General features: G+C 40.0%; 1 protein-coding gene across 1 annotated transcript in view; it reads left to right on the top strand.

Moving 5' to 3' along the window:
• Positions 1–15,987, top strand: part of LOC117525366 (histone-lysine N-methyltransferase 2D-like) — a 114,265-nt gene that overhangs the window by 22,749 nt on the left and 75,529 nt on the right. Inside the window, exon 2 of the mRNA XM_034187220.1 lies at positions 13,124–13,242. Within this exon, the coding sequence (XP_034043111.1) occupies positions 13,124–13,242 (119 nt within the window). The remainder of the gene's footprint in view (positions 1–13,123; positions 13,243–15,987) is intronic.

Below are 15,987 nucleotides of genomic sequence, written 5' to 3'. Positions count from 1 at the left end.
CAAAAACTTTTTTGTAACAAGATGAAACTTGGTACACAACGTCACCTCACTAAGACCACATACAAGTTCAAACTTGGATGCATTCAACAACTAAGTGATGCCACAAGGGATACAAGCACATGGTGACACCATAAGGATTTTATGGATCTCAGTCAAACCTGCTAAGACCTTGCAAAAGGATGAGATTGGGCTGAGTGATGCGGGTGATGGTGCGTTGCCCTAGGTCAAATTTCCATTTAGTGAGAGGGAAATGTGAAATTTTCACTTTGAAATTCAAATATCCAATTTTGCAAGATGGTCTCCATCCATACAATTACACAGGACACAAGAGAACTTGGCCCGGTGTGAACTGGGCCAAGGCTAATCCTACCCCTACACCTAACTGTACCCCTAACCTTAACCTAACCCAAACCTGAGTCGAGTTCTGCTGGTTACCATTACACAGCGTTAACCAGTGGAGAGTAGTACGTATGAAAAGCTTTGAAAAATGTATTGTGCCAAGCAACACATGGCATAGTGTTTCTAAAACATTACATTGACCAATTTATGAATGTGGTCCATTATTCTCCAAAGAATACTGCAGAGTGTTACATTTTGGGTGGAAAAACCCCCGGAATAAATACTATTGTTATGTGCAGACGCAGGTTGAGGAGCAGACCAACGTCTGACCGAACCCAGCGCTAAATAACCAGAAAGCGGTTCCACAAACAAAATGATTTTATTTCCCCTCCAGTGCAATAATTAGTGTACAACATAAATAGTAGGTTTGTCTGGCGGAGTGAAGGACGGCGCGCTCTCCAGCGCCCAAAAGGATCGAAGCCTCGGCGCTTCTGGACTCAGATTCACCGCCAAACACCCCCCAGGTGGACACGACAAACTGACTCTCTGATGTGTGCTGACAGCATGTGTCCCTCACCCGTCCTCCTTCACAGGCACGATGTGTCAAACCGTGGCACGGTCCTCAGCGTCTCACAAACGAACATCACAAGGTCGAGTTCCCGGCAATTCTGCTTGAACCACTCATGGCTTAAATGCTGAACGCCATCTCATTATCTGCTTCAGCTGAAAACTGTAAGTTTGCACGTGAGCATCATCCACAGGTGCTGCGAATCAGTAGGCCTGCACGTGAACATCCTCCACAGGTGCAGCTACTAATACTGATGAGGGTGAAGGACTCTTCTGCCAGCACCTTCTCCACAGACAAAAACCAGTTTGCATACCACCTGGAGAGCAAAGAAAAGAAAACAACACAAAAACATCCAGCCAAACCCCCCAACACACAACAACTATGCAGAATTAGTTGGAAAATTGAAGCTCAGTACATGCTAGAAAATTAATGTTTTAGTCACCTAAAACATTTTGCAGAATATTGTACACTCTGTTTTTAAATGTTTCACCCTTTGTGATATTCTTTTCACTCCTTCCACCCCAGCCCCAAAAATGAGACGCTTGAACTTGTCTGGAGTCTTGTTTCCGCCTCATTACCCTAGAACTGTCCTTATCGGCATCTGACGTTTTGGATAAAATCAATGATTTCTGAGGAAGTCATGCACAGAAAGAAACAAACATGCATCTGTCTGTTCTTGTTGAAATGACTTGAGGTCAGTGATCAGAGTTTATCCAAGAAGCGCGCGCGGCAGCATTCTGCAGAACAACATCAAGTGACTGAATCAGTGTGTGCTTGTGCGTCTTTGCATGTTCATGTGCATTTTGCATCCAGCTATGCTGCTGAGTGCATATTCATGCTTATATGTGTGCGTGTGCACGTGTTAACACATAAACATCTTTGTTTGTGTGTGAAAGTTGCAGAGCGAACACCAGTATCTTGTGCCTCCAGAGAATGTACAATGTGATGGAAAACTTTCGATGTGTTCGTGCTGCTCTCCCTTAAGGCTTCACTGACTTTGATAAAATCTTACTTGGCAAACTCCATAATTCCTGACTGGGAACTTACTCAGCAAAGGGCAGCTGCTAAATGAGATGAGTTCTGGGAGCACTTTAGAAAAGTCACTATTTAGGACACTATTTGAAGCCATTCATTGTATCACTCAGTCAGAATGTCTCTATGATGTGACACCGTCTCTCTGACGGGTTTATCATGTCCCACCATGAGGGACGCACAATGGGGAGCAGTATATTGTCTGTGTAGACGTGCTTCTGAGCAAAATAACTCAAGATAAATACAACCAAAATGCTTGAAATTAACAACATAGGTAGTCTTTTGGAAGAAAATGTGCTGATTAAGTTTTGGTGCTTCAACAGTGTTGCCACAGTTACTTTGAAAAGTTTCTTTCTTTATACAGGTACATTTTACAGTTACTTTATACAGTTACTTCATTCGCAGCTGCGGACTGCTTGTCAGCAGCTGCTGAATGTAGCTAATAACGTAACTAGTAAATGAACTTGGTTATTTTTAAGACTGAGTACTCAGAAAAGTAATGGTTAGTTACGTTGCTGATTAGATGCTTTGCGGATTACTCAATCTTAAGAATAACCAAGTTAGATTACTAGTTGCCTTATTAGTTACATTACTTATTTGTTACACGTTGTCAGCAGCTGCTAATAAAGTAACTGCATAAAGCTGCTAATGAAGTAACTGTATAAAGTAACTAAAAAAGGAACTATTAAAGTACATTTTCAAAGTAACTGTAGCAAGATTCCTGTTCAGTGCAAACGTTTGCATACTAAAAGATGAAGATAAACTTTATTGATCTCACAGAGGAGAAATTCACGTTACGGAACATGATCTTTTGGGAATATCTCAGTAGTAATAAATGGCGTAAAAGTTGATATTTGCACCATGGGTACGACAACAACAGGACCACTGCTGTGATAATTGCATGCCACTGAAGAGATCGTAATTAATTCATGCATCAGGGGTACTGTGGAGTTTCGTAATCTCTGCGTCTTCAAAGTTCTTACTGTCTCCCTTAGGAGAAATATGGCTTGGTGCATAAGGGGGGTTCTACTGCACAAACGATAAAACAAGACCAACGTTTAAAACAACCACAAAAAATAAATACAACCAACAATAAAATAACCTTTAAAACAGTGAAAATGAACATAAAATCATTACAACCAACCGGCTATAAATTAGACAGAAAAGGCAAGAAAAAAGTACAATTTTAAGCTTGTTTATTGATAAGCTTAATGGACAACGGAACAAATGAATGTTTGTACCGGTTACATTTGCACAGAGGAACGCAATACCTCCTCCCTGAGTTTAGCAAGGTATACTCTGAGTGCAGAACTTGTGAGCTGACTTGTGCAATAGTTGCTTGGTCACAGAGTTCTTGAAAGCTGGGAGGAGTGTGGCCCATGATCTTACCCGCTGTTTTAATAAGGGAATGGATCTGTGTTTTCAATTTGACTGGAAGGTTTCCAGACCAGCCAGTGTACACAAAAATAACTCAGAAAAGGGTGAACATATTTTCTTCAAACTTGGTAGGACTATTGCTTGGGTTAGTGTCTCCAGATGTGTAACTTTAAACCAGATTGGTCAAAGGTCAGGTCTGGGAGCATGCACTGGTGCTATGCATTGCTGCCTCCACCACACCAAGCATCCTTTGAAGAGATCTAGTACCAAAGACATCTAGTTGTCTCCATCGGTCATTGATTACTGTCCAAGTCTCACAACCATACAGTAAGACAGGAAGCACCAGGAGCCTCAAGACCTGGGCCTTTGAGCACGTGCAAAGGTATCGGCATCATCAAACAACTCTATCAGTCAAAGGTCAAGAACATCGAAAATATAGTCTAAAAAAGACTTTTTCTAGGATATATGTGCAACCAGTGGTAGCTCAGTCTTTATGTTATTTGTAATCAAATTGTATGAATGATGTCATAAAATTCCATCATAATTATAAAAAAGAAATAATAAAAAAAAAAACAGTAGGGCTGCACGGATGGTCCAAAGCTTATATCGATCAGCTCATTACTTGTCGTTATGTAGTAAAAGTGAGGCCATGATACGAAATTACATCACAATAGTTTGATAAGCACATTTGTTTTGTGTGTGTGTGTGTGTGTGTGTGTATGTGTGCGTGCGCGCGCAGAGTATGCATTGCCCCCTAATACCTTTCATTTTGTTCTCCCTTGTAAAGTTCATATTCACATCATGATACCTCATGTGGTGTACATGTTGCATCTGGTGTGTCACTGTAATGCTTGAATAAATTTGCACAGTAATGAGGACAGCATCATGTTGGATTTCTGGCTATATCTCACCAGTGCTAAGCAGCTGAAATTTCATATTTGCATCACTCGTATCTGATGTGGAGCAGATGGTGCACCTAGTAAGTCACTGTAATATTTGCATTAGTTTGCATACTACGGAAAATTGAAGCTCAGTACATGTTAGAGACTTGTCATTAACAATGTGAGTAACCCGAAGGAAGATGATGAGGTGGTTAGGTTTTAGTGGCATTCTCTACATGCAGATCACAGCAGCATCACTTTTTCTTTTTTTTTTTTTTTTTGGTAAACCGCTGTGTCTCAGTCATACTGAACAGTGCAAAGTTTGTATTTACACTATGGGTCCCACATGTGGAGTCAGTGGCTCGTTGTTTTTTGTACTCCAGTGCCTCTATGTTTAGATGGTTATCTTGGTATTTCCTCTACTATTACCTTGCACTCTGTGATACCTCGGCTCTATCAATCGTAACTAACAAATATAATTATAGTGTGCTTCCACAGAGAAAGACAAATTGTTCCATTTCACTCATCACTCTACCTTGGCAGCTTGGTGGTACATTATGCACCCTAAATGTACTTCCCCCCCCACCTACGAGGGTGGGAAGATGGTATTAAAAACAGATGATCGTGTGCTGACACATATAACTGAGGACTCTGACTCACTAGAACCCAAACCCAGGTTTTACAGATTTTGCCATGATTCTTTAGCCTTGAGAAATAAGGGTATTTTGTACATACTAGTGATATTGTTATGTATCGACGCGGGTTGAGGAGCGGACCTGCGTCAGACAGAACCCAGCGCTAAAAATAACCAGAAAGCGGTTCCAACAACAGAAACAATTTATTTTTCACCTGTGCATAATAATGTGTACAAAACTAAAAGAACGTCCTTCTGGTGGAGTGACTGTTGGCGCGCTCTTAAGCACCCAAAAGGATAGAAGCCCGGCGCTCCTGGACCCACTGCCACCAGACAAACACCCCCCAGGTGGACACGACAAACTGACTCTCTGTGAAGCAAAGAAGAGGTGAGGTAAGTCAGCAGTTACAACAATATCTTTCAAAAGACACACGCTATCAGCAACACATTCAGGTCTGTATCTTTTTTAACTTTATGCAAATGAGCAGCTTCTCACAACAGGTGGAGGATCACTTATCCACACGCCACAGCAGTGAGAAGCAAGCTGCACAATTCTCATCACAATTCAAGTATACTGTGTAACAAAACACCAAGTTACTATCAACAATTAATCAAACACTTAATTACCTTTAACGTGTGCTGACAGCATGTGTCCTCACCCTTCCCTGCTTCACGGGCTCGATGTGTCAAACCCAGGCGCGGTCCTCAGCGTCTCACAAACGAACATCACAAGGTCGTGTTCCCGGCAGTTCTGCTTGAATCACACATGACTTAAATGCAGAACGCCATCCAATTATCTGCTTCAGCTGAAAGTCTTTAAGGTTGCATGTGAGCACCAGTCACAGGTGCTACACATGATGTTGATGAGGGTGAGGACTCTTCAGCCAGCACCTTCTCCACAGACAAATCAGTTTCCATGCCACCTGAAGAGCAAAGAAAAGAAAAGAACACCAAAATATCCAGCCACACCCCCCAACACACAACAGATATCCCTTAAATGATTGGGTGGGAGCGCTGGCACCAGGAGACAGGGTGTCACAGTGGCTCAGTGATCCTCCAGGATTAACAGCATGTTTTTATATGATTCTTTACCATTTACAGATGAAACATGTTGGTGTATATCTCAGCCCAAAATCCTTAAATAAAAAATAAATAAATAAAGGAATGAATTATGGAGATGTCACATCACTAATATCAACTCTGAAGTCCTCTTGGCCTTCTCTAGCAGCTGGGGTCCTCAACACCTATGTGCCAAATGCACTCAGAGAAAAGTGCCACATGTCCAAAATATCACAGCTGATGCTCACTCACAATGCAAGTGGTACTACTCATCTGAGTCTCCATAAATAACTGTTTGACACAAAGTCATTCCAGAATTATCCAAAAATCTTACAAAGAGACCTAGTACCAGTGACATCCAGTTGTCACCTTACATCACTGGTTAGTATTCAAGTCACACAACCATACAGCAAGAAAGGAAGCAACAGGATCCTAAAGATTTGGAATTTCATTCTCCTGCAAAGATATAATTGCTTCACACCTCAGCTACCACATGACTCCATAAGTTCTTCCCAGCCATCTCCTGATCTCAAAGATTGTGAACCTGAGGCTAGTCTTAGACTAAATTCTATTACAGTGCACCTGGAAAATATTCACAGATTTTTTCAGATTTTGTTATATTAGAGCCTTATTCCAAAATAGAGTAAATTCATTTTTCCCCCCTCAAACTTCTATTCACACCACCACCACATGATGGCACATGAAAAATGTTTTTTTTTTCTGCAAATTTAATATGTATATGTTGCTCTTCAGCATCTCACCATGTCATTTAGGTCCTTCAGACTGTTTTTTGAGCAAATGCATCAGGGGAGCATTGGCATGGCCAAACCCTTTCAGCTACGGGGGGGGGATTAGACGATGTAGATGAAGTCATCTTTAATTACGGTGAAAAAAGCGCTGTAATAACTGACAAAATGGCATTTGTTACGGTGCATTTATGGTGATACGTGACTGAAAGTGGTGTATTTGTCACACTGTTGGCTTGTAGTCCTGCGACACGCCGTTTACAAGACACACATGTCCTGTCAGACAGATGTGACATTCAGATCGCCTGCTGTGTGACCACATGATCTGATGGTCCGTTTCAAATGGGACAGCCTGTCAATGTGCGTGCTGTGCGCTCGCTTGATGCAATCCATCGCAAAGGTTTTTATGCATGTCCACATGAGGACAGCAAGCAGATGCAGGTGCATCACAATGGACAGTTGTAAGGCCATGCCCGTCAAAACACAGTATGTGTTTCCCAACTGTGACGTCAAGAATCAGAGATGTCAACAGCTGCTGCTGTCAGCGGCCACACCCCCTGTCCATTCCGCGCAAAGACCAACGTGTCACTCTGTTTCTGTGTTATATGATTTTTTTTTTTGTTATTTTGTTATGTAATTGTGTATGTCGTGTGTGGTGGTCCCTGTGTTTTTAATGTCACACGTCGTGTGCACTGAGCCATCATTTGCCAGTGAGTCTCTGGCTGATGATCAGCTGTGAGGCTGTGTGCGTGGCTGGCCAGTCCACATCTGTACAATACATATCAGCATTCGATGCAAGTGTGCCCCCGGCACACCACATGTGTTGCGGGTGGGGGGGCATGAAACACATGCACGCCACATGTGTTGCGGGGGAAGCTGACATTCTGGCACGGCACATGTGTGTTGCTTTGCAACGCCACAATTGTGGGGGCACTTAGACAAATTTCACATCCAGCTTTCGTGCTAACAGTGCGAATGGCCACACATTTTCTAAGTGTCCAGTGTTCGTGTGTGTCACCTGGAATTTGGCCAACACCGGTTGCAAGAGGGATTGAATGGACTGTCACAGGGCACACTCTGTCTTTCAGCCACTGGTGTGCGCAAATAGTTGTGGCAACAGGTGTACGAAGCATTAGAGGCAGCTTTGCTTTTTCATGAATGGCCTGCAATTCCTCCTTCGTGCGCTAGTTGGCTTCAATCGTGTTACATGTGAAGGGGCCCTAAACAAAACAGTAATAATACCACACTCATTTTGCACTTATCATAAGGTTAGGATACTGTGCCCTCCACAAGTATTGGAACACTTGGTATTTCACACATTTTAATTTGTTTATGCCATTTCAAATACAAGAAATACAAAAATATGTAAAAAGAATAAGAATTTCTAAAACTATCTTCCTCAAACTGAAAGCAAATCTGAAAAACTTGATAATACCTATAAAAAAAAAAAAAACAGTTTTATTGCCAGTTTTCTTCAGACAAGTCAGGGGATGGAAACACGAACATTTCCAAGTCACTGAATATGTCTTGGACTTTATTTACATCAATTATGAAGAAATACAAACGTTTCTTTGACCAAAACATCAAATCGAGGCTTTCATCTCAACTGTACGTTCTGGCAAATTGTAGCCAGAAAGTACATCATCTTCTTCATTTTCTTCTTTGTAAGAAAATCCTCCTTGACACCACTTATTTTTAATTCATTTATATCAAGTTGTAGAGATTTGCTTTCAGTTTAAGAAAGATAAATTTAGATTTATTTATCAAAGGTTGTGTCACTGGTGTATCATTCAGACAGCAAAATTAAGAGGTTATTTAAAAATAAGTCCTTCAGAGAGCAAAATTAAGAGGTTACACAGGTTTTATCCAGAACAGAGGAGGAGAAAATTACCTGTATTTCTTTCAGCCTGAGCGTCTTCATGTTATATCTCATGAATCAACAGCTGCCTGTTTGTTTAAAAATCACTGGAAAAACATGTATATATATATATATATATATATATATATATATATATATATATATATATATATATATATATATATATATATATATATATATATATAAGGCAACCTGAATTAAAGGAGAAATGCTGTTTTTAACAACCTGGACCTCATTTCTGGCATAAAATACAGTCGTTTATTCACCAATGTAACTTGGTGCCATTTGGAGTCTGTGAGTCAAACCTTTTTCTTCTTCTACTAAGGTAGATTAGAACTTTATGTAGTACACAGCACCAGCTACTGTACTGGAGGGGCCTAACAGTCAATATGTGTCACTGATTTCAAAATACAGCTCAGACGTGCAGTGCCGTGACATGTCAATCATCTGTGTCCAATCAGATTTCAGGGGAGTCCAGTGCAAACCTGGCCTCTGCTCTAGCTCCATGCATGCCAGGAAGTGTTCAACATTTGACATTTTCTGTTTCACTGTGAACTCCAAATTTGGCACTTCCTGTTTCAATGTGACCTTGCCATTGTATTCCCGCAAGATTCCATGAGATCTCGTCTGTCAATCCAGGAAGTGTTTGACATTTGACCTTTCCTATTTCACTGTGGACTCAATTTGACACTTCCTGTTTGGGACTACCTGCACCATGAATGAGGTTCGTGCCGCTGGGTGTCGCTTCACTTATCTTAAAAATAAAAAAATAAGAAATCATGTATTCACACCCTTTGCTCAGTACTTTGTTGATGCACCTTTAACAGCAATTACAGCCTCAAGTCTTCTTGAATATGATGCCACAAGCTTGGCGCACCTATCTTTGGGCAGTTTTGCCCATTCCTCTTTGCAGCACCTCTCAAGTTCCATCAGGTTGGATGGGGAGCATTGATGTACAGCCATTTTCAGATCTCTCCACAGATGTTCAGTTGGATTCAGGTCTGGGCTCTGGCCGGGCCACTCAAGGACATTCACAGAGTTCTCCTGAAGCCACTCCTTTGATGTCTTGGTTGTGTACTTAGTCATTGTCCTGCTGAAAGAGGAACCGTTACCACAGTCTGAAGTCAGAAGCCGTCTGGAGCAGGTTTTCATCCAGGATGTCTCTGTACATTCCTATATTCATCTTTCCCTCAATCCTAACTAGTCTCTCAGTTCCTGCTGCTGAAAAACATCCACACAGCATAATACTGCCACCACCATGCTTCAATGAAAAAAGAAAATAGTTTAACCAACTTAATTGAATTGCTTCAATTAGTAACACCTGAATAATTTAAGTTCTTTGAAATTAAAATAATAAGTTAATGTATTAAAGTCAAAGAAAAAGTTATACAAGTTGCCAACTGGGCAACTTGTATAACTTTTTCTTTATATAGTATAGTATAGGTATAACTTACTTTCCTGATTTGAGTAAAAGCTTTTCTTGAACTTGAGTTTACTTTTTTTAAGGCAGCAGTTGAACTTACGTTTTTAAGTTGAATCATCCTGATAACTTTGACATTGTAGACCGGCTGACATGTGCCTTTTACAAGAATAAAATCGAATGGAATAGAAATTTATTGTCATTGCACAGTAATACAACGGAATTCAGTGCATTCACATCCTGGACTCAATAAAAAGGTAGCATATTAAATAGTTAATAAAATAATAGATTCTCATTGTCTCATCCATTCAGTACATTCATGTTGTCACACTATACCATCAACTCTGTGCCATTGTATACATTAGAGCTTAAAACTGTCAACTGTGGGACCTTATATGTAGATAGGTGTGTGTCGTTCCAAATCATGTACAAGCAACAGAATTTACCTCAGGTGGACTCAATTTAAGTTGTAAGAACATCTCAAGATGATCAGTGTAAACAGGATGCACCTGAGCTCAATTTTGAGCTTCATGGCAAAGGCTGTGAATACTTACATACACGTGGTTCCTTAGTTTTTTCTGTTCTCTCTGGTTGCCTTTTCTCAATTGGCCACCGAACAATGGTTCACATTTTGATGCTTCAAAAGCAGGGGGAAACATCCAGCAAAACCCCACACTTCTCACCTTGACAATTTGACATTCGTTCATGCTAAAGCATAATCTTACGTTTCACCTTCTGACAAGCAAAAGGTGATTGTCACAGTTCTGGTTCACATGCACGCTCATCATGCACATCTCCAATGCAGAATGATGTTCTCTTTGTGTTTCCTCATGAGTGGGCAGTTGTAAACACTGAGGTCAAAGCTGCATATGATGCCTGGAGAGGTCTGATACGACTGATGTGTCATGTCATCTGTTCAAGCAGTAGCTTGAACATCAGTCATCAGTCAGGAGAGAGCATGGCTGTGTGTAATGGAATGTATTAAATCTGCAACAGCTTGACAGATGCTTTACAAAATGTTGTGTGTTATTACTGTAATCACAGTCAGTGTTTTGAAGTTTTTTTTTTTTAATCTTTTTGCTCTTTTTATGTCTACAATGCAGAAAACGCAACAGTGGGAGATGGTTAATTAATCATAGGTCCATTTTGGGGGTAACAAACCAATCAGTTTGTCGGCTGTGATTCCCTTTAAGGTCAATTGCTATTTAGATGTCAGATGTAGGTTTGCAGATGAAGAAATTGATGTTTGTCCAGGACGTGACAGAAGTAATGTTTCAAATAGAATAGTCTTTATTGTCACTGTATATGTGGGGTACAGTGAAATTGGGGCTGCTCCTGCAGAGCTATTGTACGCCACAAAAAATGTTTAAAAGAACAAGATCACAAGGAACAAGAGCAAAAAGAAAAACAGCATAAGGGAGAAACAGTATGACAGATTTAAGGTATTTGCTTAAAATGGAAATATGTACTGTATTGTACTGTAAACTATGGAAATAGTGCAAAAAAAAATGGAGGATATATATATATATATATATATATATATATACCGGGGGTTACGGGAGTAGGTCTGTGGGTGAGTGTGTGTGTCCATGGTTTTTGCAGTAACGTATGGCCCAGGGGAAGAAGCTATCTGTTAGCCTGCTGGTGTGGGACGTTGAACTGGAGGACAACAGATCAAACAGTGGGTAGGCAGGCTGTGAGGGGTCTCTTGTGATGGCCTTGGTTCTCCTAAGGCAACAGGATGTGGCGATGTTTTGCGGCCCGGGCAGAGGGCAGCCGATTATCTTTAGGGCAGTGTTTATGACCCTCTGCACCGCCTTCCTGTCCTCGATTGTGTTACCAAATGGTGGTACAAACCCCAAATTTGGTAAAATAAATAAATTAATTAATAAAGTGCTTAGGCATTACTCTTTGAAAAGACCTACAGGCTTTTCAATTTTTCAAAATTAAAAAATAGATGGAAAATGGCCACCTTTCAGATATATCAAATTGTACAGAATCTCACCATGTGGATCAATTTGGTTGATCATGGTGTCCAAAAGTAGGTGTTTGAGTATGAAGAAGTAAGTCCTATACAGGCTGTGAGGTCCATTGGGCGTTTACTTATCCCAGTATATCATGGTATGAAGCAAATGAACAGGACACCAGTACATCACATGTACTTCCTCGGCCAAGGCTGGTATCCATTAAGCGCTGGGTGAACTGTGATGATGCAGACAATGTCTCATCCATGAACACAAACAGATAGTGTGATTGGCATTTGAACCCAGGTTGCTATATTGGTAGGCACCATGCTTGCTGAACTCATGCTGCTCAAGTTGCGGAGTAGCTTGTGGTGTTCCAAATTTGGATTCTACATGGTTAAAAAGGTATGATTCAATGCTAGGATCATCAATATGAGGCAGAGCTACATATTTATTACTATATTTATCTCCAAAAATGGCTGACACCAAAAATTTGAGTGGCCCCTTAGCATTTTAAAGAGTAGTGTATCCGAAGTATGTCTGCCAAATTTGGTGCTTCGACCACTATTTGAAAGAGTCCCCTGATATATTCTGTTATCTGCTACACTGTGTACACAGACTGTCAAAGGGCACAAGCGAATTGTGCAGCAGCATGGTGGGGTGAAACATTTGAGCACCTCCTCTATCGCCGAACCTGTGGGTGGAGAAAAGCCAGTGTAAAAATATCCAAACTTGAGATAGTGAAGGTTTTTAGAGTTCTATTACTTTTCAGTTTTATTTAATTTTAATTTTGTTTTAAATTCCGTGTTGTTGCATTTTGTTGTACTAATGCCCACCCTGTGCATACAAGCAGAGTCAACGTGTTGTGAGGCTGCCTGTGTGAGGTGTATCTGAATATTGTGCAATATAAACTGAAGATAAACATTGCACTTGACTTTATACAAGGTTTTTGCTGGTCTATGGTGCAATCTGTTTGTACTGTCTCACAATAGCAGTGCCTGATTACACCTAATTTTAAGAATGGTGCACCCACAGGTGCACAGATGAGTGCTAGTGCTTGCATGAATATATCACCTGCACAGCTATCCCCAGCTGCAAGATCTGGCCCATAAAGTGCTTTTTTTTAACTGCCACGGTTTAAGCACGCTTCTTTTTCACTTTTAATTAGTATAACCAAGTTTTGAACAGTTTACTGTATGTGTCCTTCTTTTTTTTCATGATGAGATGACGCAGTGGATCCTTTACTCACGCCCGCTCCTGACAACGCAACACTACCAGATGATGTAGGAGCAGAGGTTAGCGCCGAAGAAGAGGATGACAAAGAACCCACTCTACCAACAGAGGTGAAGAGGGGAAATAATCTCTTTATTACTCCTGCACTCACTAGACTAAAAAAGAGAGAGATGTATAAATATTTTAATGAAAAAGTTATGGAAAATAGATTATCTTATCCAAAGCCCAGAGGCATGCAGTAAAGCCTGTTTTCACTTTCATGGATATGCATCAGAAAATGGTTTGCAATCTTGCAAAAACTTTGGGTCTGGGAGTCGTTCATGGTGAAGCGGGACATTTAGTCATTGTACCATAGTCTTGGCGGGATAGTAATCTCAAGTCGACAGAACTTATAGAAGTGGCTTTCTAAAAGTTTAACCAGCATTTTTGAGTAGAAGTAAACCAATATTGTTTTTAACTTGTTCAAATATCCAGTTCATGGAAAAACAGGATACCAAGCTAACATTTTCTTTTTTTCTTTTAAGCTTCTAAATGGACAAGAAGTGTATACGGTAGATAAATGACAAATTTTAAATAAAGCATTCAGCATTTCTACACTGAAAAAAAATGATACTTTGGATCAACTTTAAAAAATTGATGTAACAGCTAATTTTTTTAGTTTTTCACAATGTATATTTATGATTTGCTAAAGTGATTCCAGCAGATTTAAACCACAAACCACAATTTTCCATTAGACCAATGTAAATAAGTACTTTGAATGAAGTGCACTGATGTTTCACTTTTTTCAGTGTATGTAAACACAATGAACGTCTTAATTCCTCACTTCTATGTACATGTTCTATGCCATTTCATAAAGAAGTAATTTTTTGATTTAACAGTGGTCGCGGAAATGAGAAACAAATTACTAACAAATGGTGCATGTATTGTCCAGATGTCCAGAGTATGTTTTTTTTAAAATCATGACCAACACATAAATGAACATTAGACCAAAAGACAAATTAGACCAAAATAAGAATTAAAGACATATATTCAACATCCACATGATAACAACATGCATGCTTATTGCTGACAGAACATCATGTTCTGCTGCTTTTGCTTTTCTTAAACTTGACATGTGGAAACATTGTTAAACAATGTTCAAAACACCAATATAAGATCACATTGCACATGCTGGACAACATCATTAGCAAAGGGCATTGGCTGAAACACTGACATACTCTGAAATTTTGCCTATTTAGGAATACATACTTTTTTCAAATGTAGAATTTTACATTTGAGCTTGATATCCATTTTTCCAAGATTCAGTAGAGTTTATTCCATCCAAAAACAATGGCTACCAACTTCTACTTAAAAATACTGCTTCCTGACAAAAAAATGGTGGTAAGTGGTGTAGTCTAAGGCGTGATTTTCAAGATATTCTAAAATTTCTTTTTAATCCAACGTGAACTTTGACATACTTTGGTAATCCCTTGTATTTTCTTCGAGCCTGTAACATTGTTTTACGTGACGTCCCTGCAAGGTTTTCTAGAAGCACCACGGTTGTGCTGAAGTTATCCAACAGGTGTGCTACTGTTGTTTTTACACAAGTCACATGGTACAAGTTAAGCATGTTATGTCATCAAAAATGCACATTAGATCACATTCGTGGACAGCCACGATCTTCACATGATGGTTTGTCATGATTATAACCCATGAGTTTCCAAGATGCATATCTGTGAAAGTGAGAACGGGACTTAAGAATGTCATTTATTTGGGATTTACCTCTTAAACTTGATCAACAGCTGCAGGACAGTTCATGGGTTTTAGATTGCTAATATAGAGTGAACTGTATTTTTATTTGGCGCATCACTTGTTGAACAACAGAGAAATAAAAATCAGGTTTGCAGACTGAAAAAACAGTCGTGGATTCAGACGTTCCATAATGTCGATAAGTGATATATGAGGGTCGGCTGAAAAGTTCTGTTTCTTTCATGATTATTTCACTAACAGGTTTCAATAATAAGTCATCAGAATCAGAATTGCCTTTATTGTCATTGTAATTTGCATTACAACGAGATTTGAGTGCAACTCCAAAAAGGTGCTTTCCGTGGTGCGAGTGATTTTTAGCCAATATAAAAGATAGTGAAATTTAGCGGTAAATTATTCAGAATATATGTACAACTAATACAGACATTTGGTAAAATAAAATAAAATATGGACCAAGTAAAATGTAAAATGGGAATTATATACAACTATGATCATATTGCACGGGAAAATTGCACATAGTTTACAGATATTGCACAAGAAACTTGAAAGGTGTGGATTTGAGTGATTTGTTATTGTTCAGTGCAGTGATAATACTGGGGAGAAAGCTGTCCCTGAGTCTGTTTGTCCTAGTTTTGATTGACCTATACCGTCGGCCGGAGGGTAGTAGGTCAAACAGGTGGTTGCTGGGGTGGGACGTGTCTTTGCTGATGCTGGCAGCTCTGCTGAGGTAGCGAGAGCTGGCATTGTCTTCCAGGCTGGGCAGAGTCAGTAATGCAGTTGCGTGAATCACATATGTGCTTAAAGTCTGGGATGTTTTCTATCAGACACTATCATTGCCTTTTAAACACAGTCACCTTCCCTTTCCATGCACTTACACCAATGCCGGACATGTTTTTGCATCCTGTCAGTGTAGAAATCGGGTGTCTTCTCTCAGCACCAGTGATGCACAAACTGCTTGCATTTCATTAGTGTAGCGGTGTCCCTTCAGGTGTTCTTTCAGCTTGGGAAAAAGGAAAAAGTCAGAAGATACAAAATCTGGACTGTACGGAGGGTGTGGTAAGATCTTTTAAAATTTCAGCAGCTGCAGTGGATCCTGTGTTTGTCGACTC

This window comes from Thalassophryne amazonica, chromosome 14, assembly GCF_902500255.1.
Source record: "Thalassophryne amazonica chromosome 14, fThaAma1.1, whole genome shotgun sequence".
NCBI lineage: Eukaryota > Metazoa > Chordata > Actinopteri > Batrachoidiformes > Batrachoididae > Thalassophryne > Thalassophryne amazonica.
The sequence above is the reverse complement of the archived record's forward strand: the minus strand, read 5'-3'. Positions and strand labels throughout refer to the sequence as shown.